At 50.9% G+C, this 15,009-nt stretch overlaps 2 protein-coding genes across 5 annotated transcripts in view; one reads left to right on the top strand and one right to left on the bottom strand.

The window, feature by feature from the left end:
• LOC135394410 (protein mesh-like) overlaps window positions 1-15,009 on the top strand; it is a 159,434-nt gene that overhangs the window by 68,000 nt on the left and 76,425 nt on the right. For all 3 annotated transcript variants that reach the window (XM_064625139.1, XM_064625141.1, XM_064625140.1), the window contains one exon: window positions 9,200-9,481. In XM_064625139.1, the coding sequence (XP_064481209.1) occupies window positions 9,200-9,481 (282 nt within the window). The remainder of the gene's footprint in view (window positions 1-9,199; window positions 9,482-15,009) is intronic.
• The window catches only part of LOC135394412 (uncharacterized), a 40,120-nt gene continuing 27,295 nt past the window's right edge, over window positions 2,185-15,009 (bottom strand). The window contains exons 1-2 of one of the 2 annotated variants that reach the window (XR_010422885.1): window positions 9,178-9,440; window positions 2,185-3,026 (exon numbers count right to left, since the gene is read on the bottom strand). Coding sequence is in view for 1 of the 2 variants with exons in the window: in XM_064625142.1 (XP_064481212.1) it covers window positions 2,427-3,026 (600 nt within the window). In the remaining variant the exon portion in view is untranslated. Of the gene's footprint in view, window positions 3,027-9,177; window positions 9,441-15,009 lie in introns of those variants that run through there. The other variant, XM_064625142.1, reaches the window with a different exon arrangement.

Raw genomic sequence — 15,009 nt, forward strand, 5'->3', positions numbered from 1 at the left:
TTGGCCTCTTGGTCAACATGAAGAAGCGAGTGTTGTGGGACGCAGAGACCAAGCCTCACGTCAACGGACTCCCGTGCCATCAAGACGTTCCCAATCGTGTCTCTCTCTTCAAGAGTCCCTCCAACCGATACGATGGTATCCTACTGGAGTTCACATCTCTCCTGCGGCCGTGCAACACAGAACATCCAATTGGCCATACTGTGACTCATTTCATCGAGACCACTGGACCTCCCGTGCACGCTCGACCTCGTCGTCTCGCACCAGAGCGCCTCGCTATCGCAAAAAAGGAATTTGAGCACATGCTCCAACTCGGTATTGTTCGTCCTTCCTCTAGCGACTGGTCGTCTGCACTGCACATGGTGCCGAAAAAGACGGGCGACTGGAGGCCCTGTGGGGATTACCGGGCGCTGAACAAAGTTACCATCCCTGACCGGTACCCCATTCCGCACATTCACGATTTTGCCTGTAATCTGCACGGAACATGCCTTTTCTCCAAGATAGACCTCGTCAAGGCATATCATCAAATTCCGGTCGAGCCCTCACACATCCCGAAAACTGCCATTGTAACACCCTTCGGTATGTTTGAATACCTTCGGATGCCCTTCGGTCTGCGTAACGCTGCGCAAACCTTCCAGCGTTTCATAGATCAGGTTTTGCGAGGACTTCCATTTGCGTTCGCCTATATTGATGACATACTGGTTGCCAGTACTTCACCGGAAGAACACGAGACTCATCTCCGCGCAGTTTTTTCTCGGCTGGAGAAGTACGGAATCGTCATCAATGCAGCTAAATGTGAATTCGGCAAGGCATCCCTGGAGTTCCTCGGCCACCTCATCACCAGTGAAGGTATTCGTCCCCTGGACAAGAAGGTTGAAGCCGTACGGAATTTCCCAGCGCCAACGTCTTTCCGCCAACTGCGAGAATTCTTGGGGATGATTAATTTTTACCTGCGTTTCATCCCATCATGCGCCCACGCGTTACGACCTCTGACGGATATGCTGCGAACGCCTCAGAAGAAAAGTGCTGTTTTTTCTTGGTCCCAGGACGCTAACGCTGCTTTCGTCAAGGTGAAAGAAGCGTTGGCAGATGCCTCAGTGCTGATGTTCCCGAAGCACGGCGCTCCCACCAACGTTATGGTTGATGCCTCGGACATTGCTGTCGGCGGCGTTCTGCAACAGTTCGTGGACAACCAATGGAAGCCACTTGCCTTTTTCTCACAGAAGCTTTCGCCGCAGCAGGCTCGCTACAGCACTTTCGGCCGTGAGCTGCTAGCGGTTTATCTCGCCATCCGTCACTTCCGCTACTTTTTGGAAGGCCGGCCATTTCACGTCCTCACGGACCACAAGCCGCTCACTTTCGCCTTTCTCTCCAAAGGAGCAAACGGATATACACCCCGAGAGGCCCGGCAACTCTCTTTCATCAGCGAATTCACCGTCGACATCCGTCATGTCAAGGGCGCGGACAACCTAGTTGCCGATGCACTTTCTCGAATGGACGTCAATGCTACCTCGCTTCCTCGTCTGGACATTGATTACGTCCGAATGGCTGAGGAGCAAGAATCTGATGAAGAGCTTCGCCAGCTTCGCAGCTCTTCCACGTCCCTTTCTTTTGCGGAAGTCCCACTTCACGGTTCCCCCCGCAAGTTGATCTGCGATACCTCAGCTGGTAGAGAAAGACCTTTCGTTCCATCATCCTTCAGACGGCAAATTTTCGACAGCATTCATTCCCTCGCCCACCCTGGAATTCGCGCGTCCCAAAAGCTCATCACCGCACGCTTCGTGTGGCCGGCCATGAATGCCGACGTGCGGGCTTGGGCCCGCTGTTGTCTCATCTGCCAGCGTGTCAAGGTGCAGCGGCACACCACAACGCCTTTCACCGCTTTCCCTCTTCCCGATGCCCGCTTTTCTCATGTCCATATTGACATCGTAGGACCTTGTGGCGACCGCCTCACGGCTCCCAGAGCCGGCGGTCCAACACCCGGGGCCGTTCCACCCACTCGCTACCAGAAGGAAGTGCAACCAACTCAAAAGGAAGAATGCAATCAAACGTTTAATGACATACCTCACCACGTACAAAGCCTTACCGAACACACTGCCGCAATGCCCAATGCTCGGAGTCGGAGTGCCCCAAAATCCTACGGTGGTCCCCTTTTAAGGAAAAGAATCCCAGAAGCCCAGTAACACTTCGAAGAGCGGCACGTGCAATCACAGATAACGATAACATATCACCGGCGTGGTGACGGGAATAACGAAAAGCAGATAACCCGCACATGATAGTTCCCGAGAGCGTGACGAGACAACAAATTCGCAGGGAAAGTTCTGTTTCCCACATCCCCCCTTCTCCAAATTGGACTCACAAAAAACGAAAAACATGCCGCGTCCACGGGCACGAAAGTAGGCCGTTCCTGAAGCAGTCGAAGCACACACTCAGTTCTCTGGCATGTCTTCCTCGAGAAGATCGATCAAGTCGGTGTCCAGTGCTCGTGGTTGCTGAGGTCGCGGTTCGGTGGGCAACAGGAGCTCCGGCCGATGACGTTGGATCATGGAAATGGCGGCGCTCAGGTCGGACTCCGTGACCCGTGTGGCTCGAGCTCTCATGGTCTGGGTTAGTTCCATTCGGACGCGGTGGAGGGGTCCTCTCAGATGGGTGGCCCGATGGATGATGGGAACGCCGCAGCTGGGACACAAGGCTTGTCTTTCTTCCTCTGTATAGGGCAGCAAAGGATCCGCTGGGTGACGATCCTCAATGGTTACACCTCGAAATGGTTGCGGTACGGAAGACGGGTCGGCGCCACGCAGAGGCCGGGGTTGCGACGCCCATCTTGAGCGCGAGGCCCATGGGACTGGTTGTCCGGAATGTACAATGGTCCACGTTGCAACAGAACGGTGACGAGGCCTAGGAGGGAAGTCATCTCTGGGATGCGCGTTCGCCGAAGTTGCATAGTGGCGCGAGCTGCCACCGGAAGATCCGGTCCGCTGGTGAGGGGGGCCAGCCGGGCCGCGCCTAGAGCGCCTAGTCGATCTCATCTAAAAAAAATAAAGGGAAAAGATGGGAAATAGTCAAGAGGTAACTCCTGACTAGGAGGGTCTGTCCAGCCCTCCGGCAACAATAGTGGGCAACCGTGAAAACGAGGAGCACTATACCAAATGCAGATAGCCAGGTCCGATCGCGAGCACTACGCGGTAGCGACGACGGTACTGACTATTACGCACGAGAGCACTAAGGAATAGTGACCGCGGTAACAATTGTTGCGCACATCACGCGCGAAACGCAGTTGACGGCAACACGCAGCGCATTCGCAAGGGGCTCCCAATTCATGCGCTGAAATAAAAGCGCGGTAGTCGTTGAACACGCGCAATGCGGTTCTCCCGCCTGCACTAGCGGAGACGGGATTAACTGTTCCAGTAAAGCCATACAATGACTTGAACTCACGCAAGCAACAACGCAACCTACTGGGTGCGCTAGTTCGCTGCCTCGCCTTACCGCCGCGTTCAGCCTGCCGAGCTAGGAGGCGGAAGGGCCCTGCCAGTAACTGCAAAGTAGTAACATGGAGGGGTGAGATAGGCCAGTAGTTGTGATTGCAACGGCACGTGCAACTCGAACAACGTTCCGTCATACGTGACGGCGGCGACTGCACTGCAGTTAGCAGAACGCTAAGTAAACGGGGTGTTGCTAACACCGGGACTCCGACCGGTCGGCGCGTGTCCGCGGCGCTACAAGTGCCGGGGATGCATACCGAGTGAGCGGGCCATGCACGGTGAACACAGACGAAACAAAGGCAGGCTTTTAGTGAGGACAGCCAAACAGAAATAACCAAAAATCGAAAATAGGCTGGGACAAGAAACATCCCCAGCTGCACCCTTCTGCGAGGTTGGTGGTCGGGCCCCACGTTGGGCGCCAGTTGTGGCGACCGCCTCACGGCTCCCAGAGCCGGCGGTCCCACACCCGGGGCCGTTCCACCCACTCGCTACCAGAAGGAAGTGCAACCAACTCAAAAGGAAGAATGCAATCAAACGTTTAATGACATACCTCACCACGTACAAAGCCTTACCGAACACACTGCCGCAATGCCCAATGCTCGGAGTCGGAGTGCCCCAAAATCCTACGGTGGTCCCCTTTTAAGGAAAAGAATCCTCGCGCCCAGTAACACTTCGAAGAGCGGCACGTGCAATCACAGATAACGATAACATATCACCGGCGTGGTGACGGGAATAACGAAAAGCAGATAACCCGCACATGATAGTTCCCGACAGCGTGACGAGACAACAAATTCGCAGGGAAAGTTCTGTTTCCCACAACCTCTACCACCATCACGCGGCCACTCGTACATCCTGACGTGCGTCGATCGCTTCTCCCGATGGCCGGAAGCAATACCCATCATCGACATCACAGCTGAGACTGTCGCAAGAGCCTTTCTCCACGGTTGGGTAGCCCGCTTCGGCGTGCCAGCTACCATTTCTACTGACCGTGGACGACAGTTCGAATCCCACCTCTTCGCGGACCTCCTGCACCTTCTGGGAACACATCGCATACGAACTACCGCTTACCATCCGCAAGCAAATGGCTTAGTCGAACGTTTTCATCGTCATCTGAAGGCCGCTCTCTCGTGTACTCAAGACCGCGCATCCTGGTTCGATGCCCTGCCAACTGCCCTTCTCGGAATCCGCACCGCCTTCAAGCAAGACCTGGGTACCTCCAGCGCGGAGCTTGTGTACGGCACTCCACTTCGGCTTCCATCTGAATTCTTCGAGCCTGCCGCTTCTCCCGATCTGTCGGATGCGTCTTCTTTTCTTGCAAAGCTTCGTGCGACCATGTCCCGAATCCGGCGTTCGCTTTTCAACAACGAGCTGAACGCGCTGAACATCTGCTCCGGAGACGGATCCAGCTGCCAAACGAAAGCGTTACAGGTTTCGTCGAAGATGTGTTGCGGCTCTTCCGGCCAGCTGACCCCAAAGCATTCGAGCAGAAGGTTCAGCGACTCACGAGGGGCGTAAAAAAAGAAATTTTTCGCGCCCTGTCCCGGGATCCACCCGCCACGACCGACGCTTTTCTGGACAAAGCCGTCCGCATTGAGCGGACCCTGCTCTCTCGCGCTACCGTCGACCAACGACACCAGGGCTACGAGGCTTTCTCCACGACCGCTGGCCTCGACGTCGGATCGCTCAGACAGCTGATTCGAGAGGTGGTACGCGAAGAAGTACGAGCTCTCCTCTGTCCTGAGAAGGCTCAAAACTCTTTATCTTCGATCGGTGCGATCATCAACGACGAGGTTCAGCAGGCAATCCAGACATCGTCAACCGCCAACCCCGACGCCGAAGTACCGAGACCAACCTACGCCGCCGCTCTGAGACAGGTGCCACCTACTCGTCCGTCGTACTACGAAAACCGTTGGACGCCTCCTCGGCCTGTCCAACCTACTCCGAGCGTCCCGCCACACTCTCAGCCGTTTCGTAAAACGGACGTTTGGCGGACTCTCGACTTCAGACCGCTCTGCTACCACTGCGGAGAGGCCAACCACGTCTATCGCCGATGTCCCTACCGACGCCTTGACCTTCCCGGTTTTTCACCCGACGTCCCCCGCCCCCAGCGCGGTAGTCGCCCCGCCGCAATTGAACACTATCTACGGCAGCAGTATGCTTCTGCTGGCTCGCGACGCGACCTATCCCCGAGCGTCCCCCGCCGCAGCAGGTCGCCAGGAAGAGCACGTTCACCGTCACCGGCAAGACGACCTGTGTGGCGCAGCCCTAACCGGGAAAACTGAAGACTGCAGCTCCGGGAGGTGAAGCTGCGGACCGACGACAAGTTACAATTCCTCCAACTCGGCGAACAGCAATGCAGCACCAACACGACGCCCGAAAAATTACCAATAACCTGAAAATACTCATCGACGGCCATGAGATGATTGCGTTAATTGGCGTTAACGGTTGGTTAATTAATGATGGCGTTAATGGTTGAAGTGGCAAACCTGCCTGGTGTACCTCGACGATGTTGTCTTCGCAAGAACATTCGAAGAACATGTTGAACGGCTAAAGCAAGTCCTCGAGGCTATCAGAACTGCAGGGCTGACGTTGAAGCCTCAGAAGTGTCGATTCGGCTACGAGGAACTCAGATTTCTCGGCCATCTCGTGAGCAGCGACGGCGTACGCCCCGACCCCGAGAAGACGGCGGCCATCGCAAATTACCCTGTTCCTTCTAACGTGAAAGACGTTCGAAGCTTTCTAGGCCTTTGCGCCTACTACCGACGGTTCATTCCGAACTTTTCAAGAATTGCGTCACCCCTGAATGCCCTCACGAAGGGCGGATCCACGTTTATCTGGAGTGAAGCCCAGCAACAGGCATTTGATGAATTGAAGACGCGTCTACAGACCGCACCCGTGCTTGCCCACTTCGATCCAAACGCCGAAACAGAAATACACACCGACGCAAGCAACGATGGTCTAGGAGCCGTGCTCGTTCAACTTCACGACGGCGTCGAACGTGTCATCGCTTACGCAAGCAGAACGCTAACCAAGGCAGAGGAGAACTATTCGACGACCGAAAAAGAGTGCCTTGCACTCATATGGGCCATCACAAAGTTGCGTCCCTACCTGTACGGACGGCCGTTCAAGGTGGTAACAGACCACCATTCTCTGTGCTGGCTGGCTCGTTTAAGGGACCCCTCAGGACGCCTAGCGAGATGGAGCCTCCGATTACAAGAGTATGACGTAACCGTCACTTACAAGTCAGGAAGAAAACACAACGACGCCGACTGCCTGTCCCGAGCACCACTCCAGCGACAGGACAACAGCCTCGAGGACGACGACGCCTTCCTCGGTCTAATGAGCGCGACTACCATGTCTACCAAGCAGTACAACGACTCCGAATTGAAGACACTCGCCGACTATCTGCAGGGCCGCGCCGACAATGTTCTTCCCATCTTCAGAAGATCACTCCCAAGTTTTTCCCTACGTAATGGTGTCGTCTACAAAGAAAACCACGCACCACAAGGCGCTACGTGGTTTCTCGTTGTGCCTGGGGACATGCGCATCGAGATTCTTGAATCCTGCCACGACGAACCGTCATCAGGCCATTTGGGATACAGCCGGACACTGGCCCGTATAAGGGAAAAGTACTACTGGCCAAAACTGGCCAAGACCGTACACCACTACGTAAGGACGTGCCGGGAATGCCAACGACGAAAAACGCCGCCGGTACGACCTTCTGGGTACCTTCAGCCAATCGCACCGCCGTCGGCGCCGTTCGAGCAGATTGGGATGGATCTACTCGGGCCCTTCCCACGTTCGTCTTCCGGAAATCGTTGGATAATCGTCGGCACCGACTACCTGACACGCTATGCTGAGACTAAGGCACTTCCACAGGGCACAGCAACAGAAGTGGCGAAGTTCTTCATCGAGAACATCGTACTACGGCACGGAGCTCCGACCGCCTTAATCACCGACAGGGGAACGGCATTTACAAGAAGGCTAACACAAGAAATCCTTCGACTCAGCCACACCGCTCACTGGAGGACAACGCCGTACCATCCGCAGACGAACGGGCTCACCGAACGCCTAAACAAAACCCTTGCCGACATGATTTCGATCTACGTCGATGTCGGCACAAGACATGGGACGAAATACTGCCTTACGTCACGTTCGCCTATAACACGGCTGTCCAGGAAACAACGGGATTCACACCGTTCCGCCTTGCACACGGCCATGACGCATCGACTATGCAGGACGCGATGCTGCCCCACGAACTCAGTGATGGGGAAAACGACGCTCTGGACTTCACACAGCGAGCAGAAGAAGCCCGCCAGCTGGCCAGACTACGCATTGGTCAACAGCAACGCGTCGATGAAAGAAGATACAATTTGCGCCGACGAGACGTACACATCAGTCCAGGCGACTTGGTATGGGTTTGGACGCCGATTCGACGACGAGGCCTGAGCGAGAAGCTACTGAAGCGGTACTTCGGTCCCTATACAAAGTACTTCGACGCATTGGAGACCTGGATTACGAAGTGGTACCTGAGGGCAGCGTTCCCTCTCGACGACCCCCGAGGACTGAAATAGTTCACGTCGTTCGACTCAAGCCGTACTACAGCAGGTAGCGCTGAAGACTGGCTGGAAGAAGACAACATGACAAAAAAAAAAAAGGAGAAGAAACGGCATCGAGACGATGCCACGTCTACGAAGGGGGCAATGCCACGAATCGTCATCGCGAAACTTCCAGGGCAGGCACGAAACGGTACATCTCATCCCGGCGCATGCTGAAGAAGAAGCAAGAAGCTTCCAGACACATCGCCTGCTCTCTGGCAAACGCACGTCTTGTTTCTAGACTTTTCGGCGCGACGCTTAAATGCTTGTGCGCTCCAAGCTGGAGCGCACAAGCTTTGCACACAAGCACATTCTTTGGACTCAGTTGTGTTCAGAGAGCTATCACTCTTGTGTTTTGCTACCAAGTAGTCCAATAAACCGTTCGCTGTTTATTCGACGACTCGACGACCCATTTCGCTTCATGCCAATATTGCTGGTATACCATGAATGCCGTGCGCAGTATCTTCAAAATCAAATCTAATCGCTGCGGGTCCTTGCAGGAAAATCTGATAAAATCTGCATAGGAACAAGGCTTCATTTTGCTGGGGTCCGGTTCTTTCGTATGAAAAATAGCTAAAGGAGAATATTGCTCTCCTCGCAATTCAAAAAGACAATGAAAACTTGGGAAGCACCACAACCTTGCTAGACTGAACGTGAGAAACGTGGATGTTGACCACGTGACTGTTCTGCATCGTGATCGCATTGCTCTTCAAGGCAATTTATCTCCGGTATCTGAATATCTGTAATGCCCAAAGTGTTCATCGGTTCTACCTTGCAGAAAGGACTTAAAGGTTCAGAGGAACTGGTGAACGCCAAAGGAAGTACACGCATAGTTTGGGTGTTGTCTGTTGTCACTGCCGAATGATTATGGGTTGTCAAACGCTGTTGGTTACCTGCATTTTCGCTTCCGGTACCGTATAATTTGTCGCTTACGTGTATATATGTGGGCCAGTTGTAACTGTACGGAACAGACTACAGCGGTGAAAGAAGAGCCAAATAAAGTTTTGTTGCTCCTTACTGCAGTCTGTGCCTTCTCAGCTGGCCAGTTTCCAAATGACCTTTCCATGCTATCCATGTTGGTGATGATCATTCGTACTTACACGTTAGCTTGGCTCTATGCAGGTCCATCTGGAGCCGTCCGATGCCTCTGGCTTGGTACTTCTGGCCCCAGTGGGAACGGAAGATTGGCCTCGACTGGAAGGACCAGTTCTGCGACAATTGGCACCAGCGAGAAAGCATTACAGACCGCTTCGCTCTGACATTGTGGCGTTGTCCCTGTACCATGAAACAATCTGACTTCGACAGGGGTCGATTTGCCCCCGACGGCCTCTGTAACACTTACAGCAAGAAGTGTGACCCGCTACACAAAGGTGCCCTCCACTGCGTTCGGACAGGACGACCATCGTAAGAGCTTTTCAGCAAATTAGTTTAAGGCACGGGTATTCAGATATTCGCAATGTGCGTCATTGACGTATGAACTGCTGGATCTCCTATGTAGTAGTATTCCCTATTTCTTTACTGTGTACTTACCCCAGTGATATACCTGAACTCGTGAAGCATGCCAGTGGAGCGAGAGTTGCCCCGAGGTACTTGATCACAGCACCAAAGTACCCACATCAAATAGCAAAATTCAAAAGCTATGTATGCCATCATAGCCTTAAAATCAAGCCTATGCTTCGCTGAGCACGATTTTGAAATCATAAAAAGTTAGTAAATAATGCAAAATGACATTATTGTAATTTAGTCACTGGCGAACAGGATTTTATAAGGAGTGTTTGGCGGCAAAAATGCGTAGGGCATGATGAAAGCTGCGAGTTAATAGCACCATACTCTCAATCACTTCCAGCATACAGCAATGTATCAATCCACTGTGCAACACAGTCATGAAACAGATAGACTCGTTGGGAAGACAACAGAAGAGATCCGTATTACCCCATTTGTGGCTAGCTATGGAAGGCCCTCACCTTGTAGAAGAGTTCGGCCCTTTTAGTTGCCAAACGTTCCGCATGTTGGGCGCAGTGTTGAATCTCAGCAGGTTTGCCTTTGGTTCTGTGCGTTACTTTGCAACGTGCAACTTGCGCTACTTCTAGAATAATAGACTAGAACTACCTCTATTATTTTTAGAAAGCCGTGAAAGTACCTAAGTATTAACCTAAAGGGGCGTATTGTAGAACGGCCATATCGATACAGTATCAATCCCAAGCCACAATAACCCGACAGAAACAACAACAACTTTATTGTGCGATGATGAATAGAGAGTTTCATGGCCAGGGGCGATACTCTACCCAATTGCTGGTGGTGATGCGGGGAATGAAATAATGAGCCCCTTCACAATAAGGATCGAAGTCCTGCGGTACAGCTTTGAGGCCAGAACGTTGGTGGGCTGGATGTGGCCAGGGACCAAGCAATTTTGTGAGAGAGAGGGGGCGAGAGTCCTGCTCGTTAAGGGATCCGGAGAGTACGGTTCGGGAAGGTTGGTAGTGTGGGCAATGGAGAAGAATGTGCGCTAGATCTTCTACAGCACCGCAGTGACAGCATTGGGGAGAGTCAACTTGTCTCAAGCGGTAATGCCACTGCGCTGTAAAAGCCACATCGAGGCGCATTCGATGAACTAATGCAGGCATCTTGGCGAGAGGTATGTTGAGGCATGCGGAAAGCGAGCGCTGGATCAACTCTGCTCAGCATGGCTGGGGGGAGAATGTCAGCGGTCCGTTGGCGGGGGAGTCACGAGGCGTCGAAGTACAGAACGACGATCTCCTCTCATATTATTGAATGCAGCAATATACAACACAAGGAAGACACGAAGTTGACGCCACGGCTGCTTACTCAAAACTGACAGAACATTTATTTCAGGAGGATTTATATATTCGGGTTTTCAAACCTGTTCATCGTAGATGCCATTGTTTTCCTTATCCGTCCTGAAATAAATATTCTGTCAGTTGTGAGTAAGCAGCCGTGGCGTCAACTTCGTGTCTTCCTTGTGTTGTTTATTGCTGCATTCAACAATATGTCAAGATACCAACCACCCCAACTTCGTACACTTGTGCAATTGATCTCCTCTCAGCAGCGCAATACGCGTCCGTCTCCGAGACGAGAGAGCTGCTTCTGCGGCGCTGTCGGCCTGTTCATTCCCTTCGTCGCCGCAATGGGCTGGAACCCACTGGAGAACCAGCCTGTGCCCTGCTTCGTAGACAAGGTTGCAAGCCATTAACACATCCATCACCAACGGTGCGGATCAGCCTCGGATGCCAGAATTTTCAATTGCTTGCAGCGCAGATGTACAGTCAGTGAACACGACCCATTCCCGCGGGGTAAAATCAACGATGTGCTGCAGAAAGAAAAGTATGGCATAGAGTTCCGCAGCTGTGGATGAGGTTTGATGCGAAAGGCGACGTCCTTCCACTACGCCTTCGGATGGGATGACGAATGCCGAGGTGGACTTGCCATTTCGAGATGCGCCATCGTCGTCGTCAACCACAATACACTACATAGATCATATTTGAAACATAACGGGATACTCCCCTATCATCATCATCATTAAAATAAAGTTGTGGTTGTTGTTTGCTCATCGTTCATTTAGCCGAGTTAAGACTTATCGTGAGCACTGCTCAGCGAGAACTCCTGCCATTTTCCTGCGTGAAAATTACGAAGCCAGCCAAACAAGAAAAAATCACATAGCCGCTACACAAGGAAAGGATGAAAGGGTATTGTGATCGTATGATTTGAGATAGTTAGTGAGATGGCATAGATTTGAGATAGCATCAACGCAGTCAACGTGGCGGTTGTGGACAGAGATTCGCCACAGAGGACCCTCTCTCGAGGCCATTACAATGAAGTACCATATACATTGCTATGCAGTTACGTTGAGAGTTGCACTGTCGTGAGACGTGAGCTGCCATAATAGGAGTAAACCCACACACACACAAAAAAAAAACACTAGAGAGTAGAAATGCAAATAACCCGTTATGTGTGCGATCCAAGCATGTGTAAAATCTTGTCAATTGTTTCCAACTTGATAAAGTGCTCGTAGAGTCACCGTTCTTAATTGAACACCACCGTAGTTATGAATGAGTGGATATAGAAGAAAAAGATATGTCAATGATAATTTAGTTCTGAAGGAAACCAAGAAGGAAAAGCGAAGTAAATTAAGACACATCTGCCAGGAGATCTGACTTGAGCATGTGTAGCGTATGAGTGTGACTGAACTTGTCACGTATTGGCATGAAAATGGAAGTCCAGTCACGCGGACTGACTTCCTCTAACATTTCAAACGGACTAGACTACAACTGGTTAAATACCAACTGATGAACAACAACGTCAATGATTGACCTATGTGCTAGTCGTCTCCAAGCGACACTCCAAAATAGCGTGTAGAATACTGTGTCTTGTGTACGAGATTATTTATCGAGAAATTATTACGTGTCTAGATTAAGTGCACCAATGTGCTGTGTACATTAAACTATGTTTGAAATGCGCATAATTTCAAGTTTAGGACCATTGAATAATTATCTTGTTTGCAAGTTGTGGTGTAGTTTATGTTGTCCCATGTAGCCAAAGGTGGGATAATAAATGTCTAATCGACGTCTAAATTTGGACGACTGACAGGTCTAGCAGACGTCTCCCAATAGCCTTAATGTCTAGGAGAGTTCCTCTAGCCTTCCTCTGGCATAGCTAAGGTTACGCCACCTAGACGTCTCAACTTAGACATCCAAGGTCTTACCCTAGCCCAACATTAGACCTTTTATATACCAGACTTAGGCGGCTTCTAGCCACCTACTAGCCCTTATTTAGCCAAAATGTCTAGGGTTATATCTTCATTAGCCTTTACCTAGACCTCACCTAAAAGCTTTTCTGTATGTGTGTACTGTTTCAGGAATGTGTGCTGTGCGTGTAAAAGTGACATGCAGTAGCTCAAACATGAAGCACATTTTGACAAAACTTTAGTTTAAGTAAAGCTATTAAAACACTGCAAAAGTAACGAGCGTATGAACTTTGCGTTTGCGCAGCATCGCGACAAGACAATAATGGCACAAGCGCTTATCAAGGGCTAGACAATGACTAGATAGTAATGTCCATAATATCACAACACATACTGTTGAACTTCTAAAAATAATATTGAAATATTAAACTCCAGTTACTTATGTTCCCTGATCAGGCTGACTCTGTAAGTCCTCAAACACAAAATATCAAGTTGAAATAATTTACAAAACAAATTTCAATAGATACTGAGCGCCCAACAAAGCTGTCGAATGTACCATCATTTGGTAGAATGCCTGCATGCATAATGCCTTCCAAGTGACATACAGAAAGGAATGGACTAGATAGTAATGCTATGACACCACAGTCCAATATTTGTCAGTTGAACATTGTTATGTTCAGCTGACAAATGTGACTAATGTAAATTAATCCCATGAAAAACGACACCAGGCAATCCTTATGGGTAATTCATTGGCCAAATGATCCAAACGTGCTACTCGCATAACTTTCCACCTGACGAACTCAAAATTAGGAAGACCGCCCGCAGCGCGACCGGGGAAAGGGGGGGAGGACTCATTACTCGTGGGCATTCGGAATAGTACTGCCACTGCATTGCAATTCCTCTACGCGATAAGTAGCCACTATAGGGAGGAGCTGTGAGGCGGTGTCGTTGTTCCGTGAACCGCAATTGCGAAGACGCACCATTTGTTTTCTTTGTAAAGAACTGGGGGGGGGGGGGTGCGTAGGACCTTTGCACCATTCGAAGTAAAATGACCCTGATGTAAACACCAGTCTGCAATTTGCTACCTAAGTGCGCTGTGACGTTGGCACAGCAAGGTCCAAATTCATTCGTTTGCACTGCGCCTCTTGCGCTTTCTTCAAATTAGTAACAGTATCAGCACAGCCTCAAATCACACAACTGTTATTTCCATGGCTTTCAGAAGCGTGAGCATTCATCATCGAGTTTGAAAGCGTAACGTTGATCATCAACGCACACGCCTAATCAACAAAGCTTAATCACATGAGGCACGTATCCGAAATGTCTGACGTCAACGAATAACGACGACTGAACATTTTACTTCAAGCCGTCATCTCCTCGGCGATGGTGTTCTTCTGTCTTTTCGTAGACTTGGGGATTCGGGACTTCATGTCCAGTTCGCATTTTTGGTCCAACGTCAGGGAGAACGAGTTTCATTACCAGCTCGCGACGACTCCATCCATTGCCTCACACTTCGTACGGACTTAACCTGCAAGAAAGACCATTTCAAAATACATTTCAAAATACATTGCTAGAACTGCATGTCAGTGCGAAGGAGTCATACCATTTGCACTGAGAGCGGTTAGTAATAGTCTCATCGCATTGCAGCTTGCGATCTCCGTATCAGCGCTCACAATGCCTGCAAGAAGAGGTAAAAGCAGAAAAAAGAACGGGAATGCCTGTCATTCACAAAAGCATATCCGATACATCGTCTACATACCTGAAAATGGCTGAGACCCTGTAAACGAACCCGGGAATAGCTTCAGTTTCGGAACTTGCGTCCAAGACAACCGCAAACTTCAACGTTCCACAACCGACAGAATAAACACCCTGCGACGGGCCTGAAACGCTTTCACGTACATGCAGTACAACGTTGCACAGAGGAGGAGAACAGGAGACAGAAGTAGCCGGACAGAGTAGAACAATCTCAACGTTGATTCCAAATACGAAATAGTACCCGGATATGAAAGTGTCTGAAAGTTCTTCTAGGGCTCTGGAACAATCCATCATCCTAACGCTTTGCGGCAGACGTCCTGCAACGATTTCTGACAGACACGGGCTGGGTTTCTAGGCTTTGACTGCGTCTCGACGTTGGCTGTCACTCTTTGACTGTGACTACTACAGTGTCCCAGTGACGACGTATTTCAGTGTGCACTGCCTGCAACCAGGGACGGCGAGCGAAATTACAGGCCCCGGG

The sequence above is a fragment of the Ornithodoros turicata genome, chromosome 5, assembly GCF_037126465.1.
Source record: "Ornithodoros turicata isolate Travis chromosome 5, ASM3712646v1, whole genome shotgun sequence".
Taxonomy (NCBI): Eukaryota; Metazoa; Arthropoda; class Arachnida; order Ixodida; family Argasidae; genus Ornithodoros; species Ornithodoros turicata.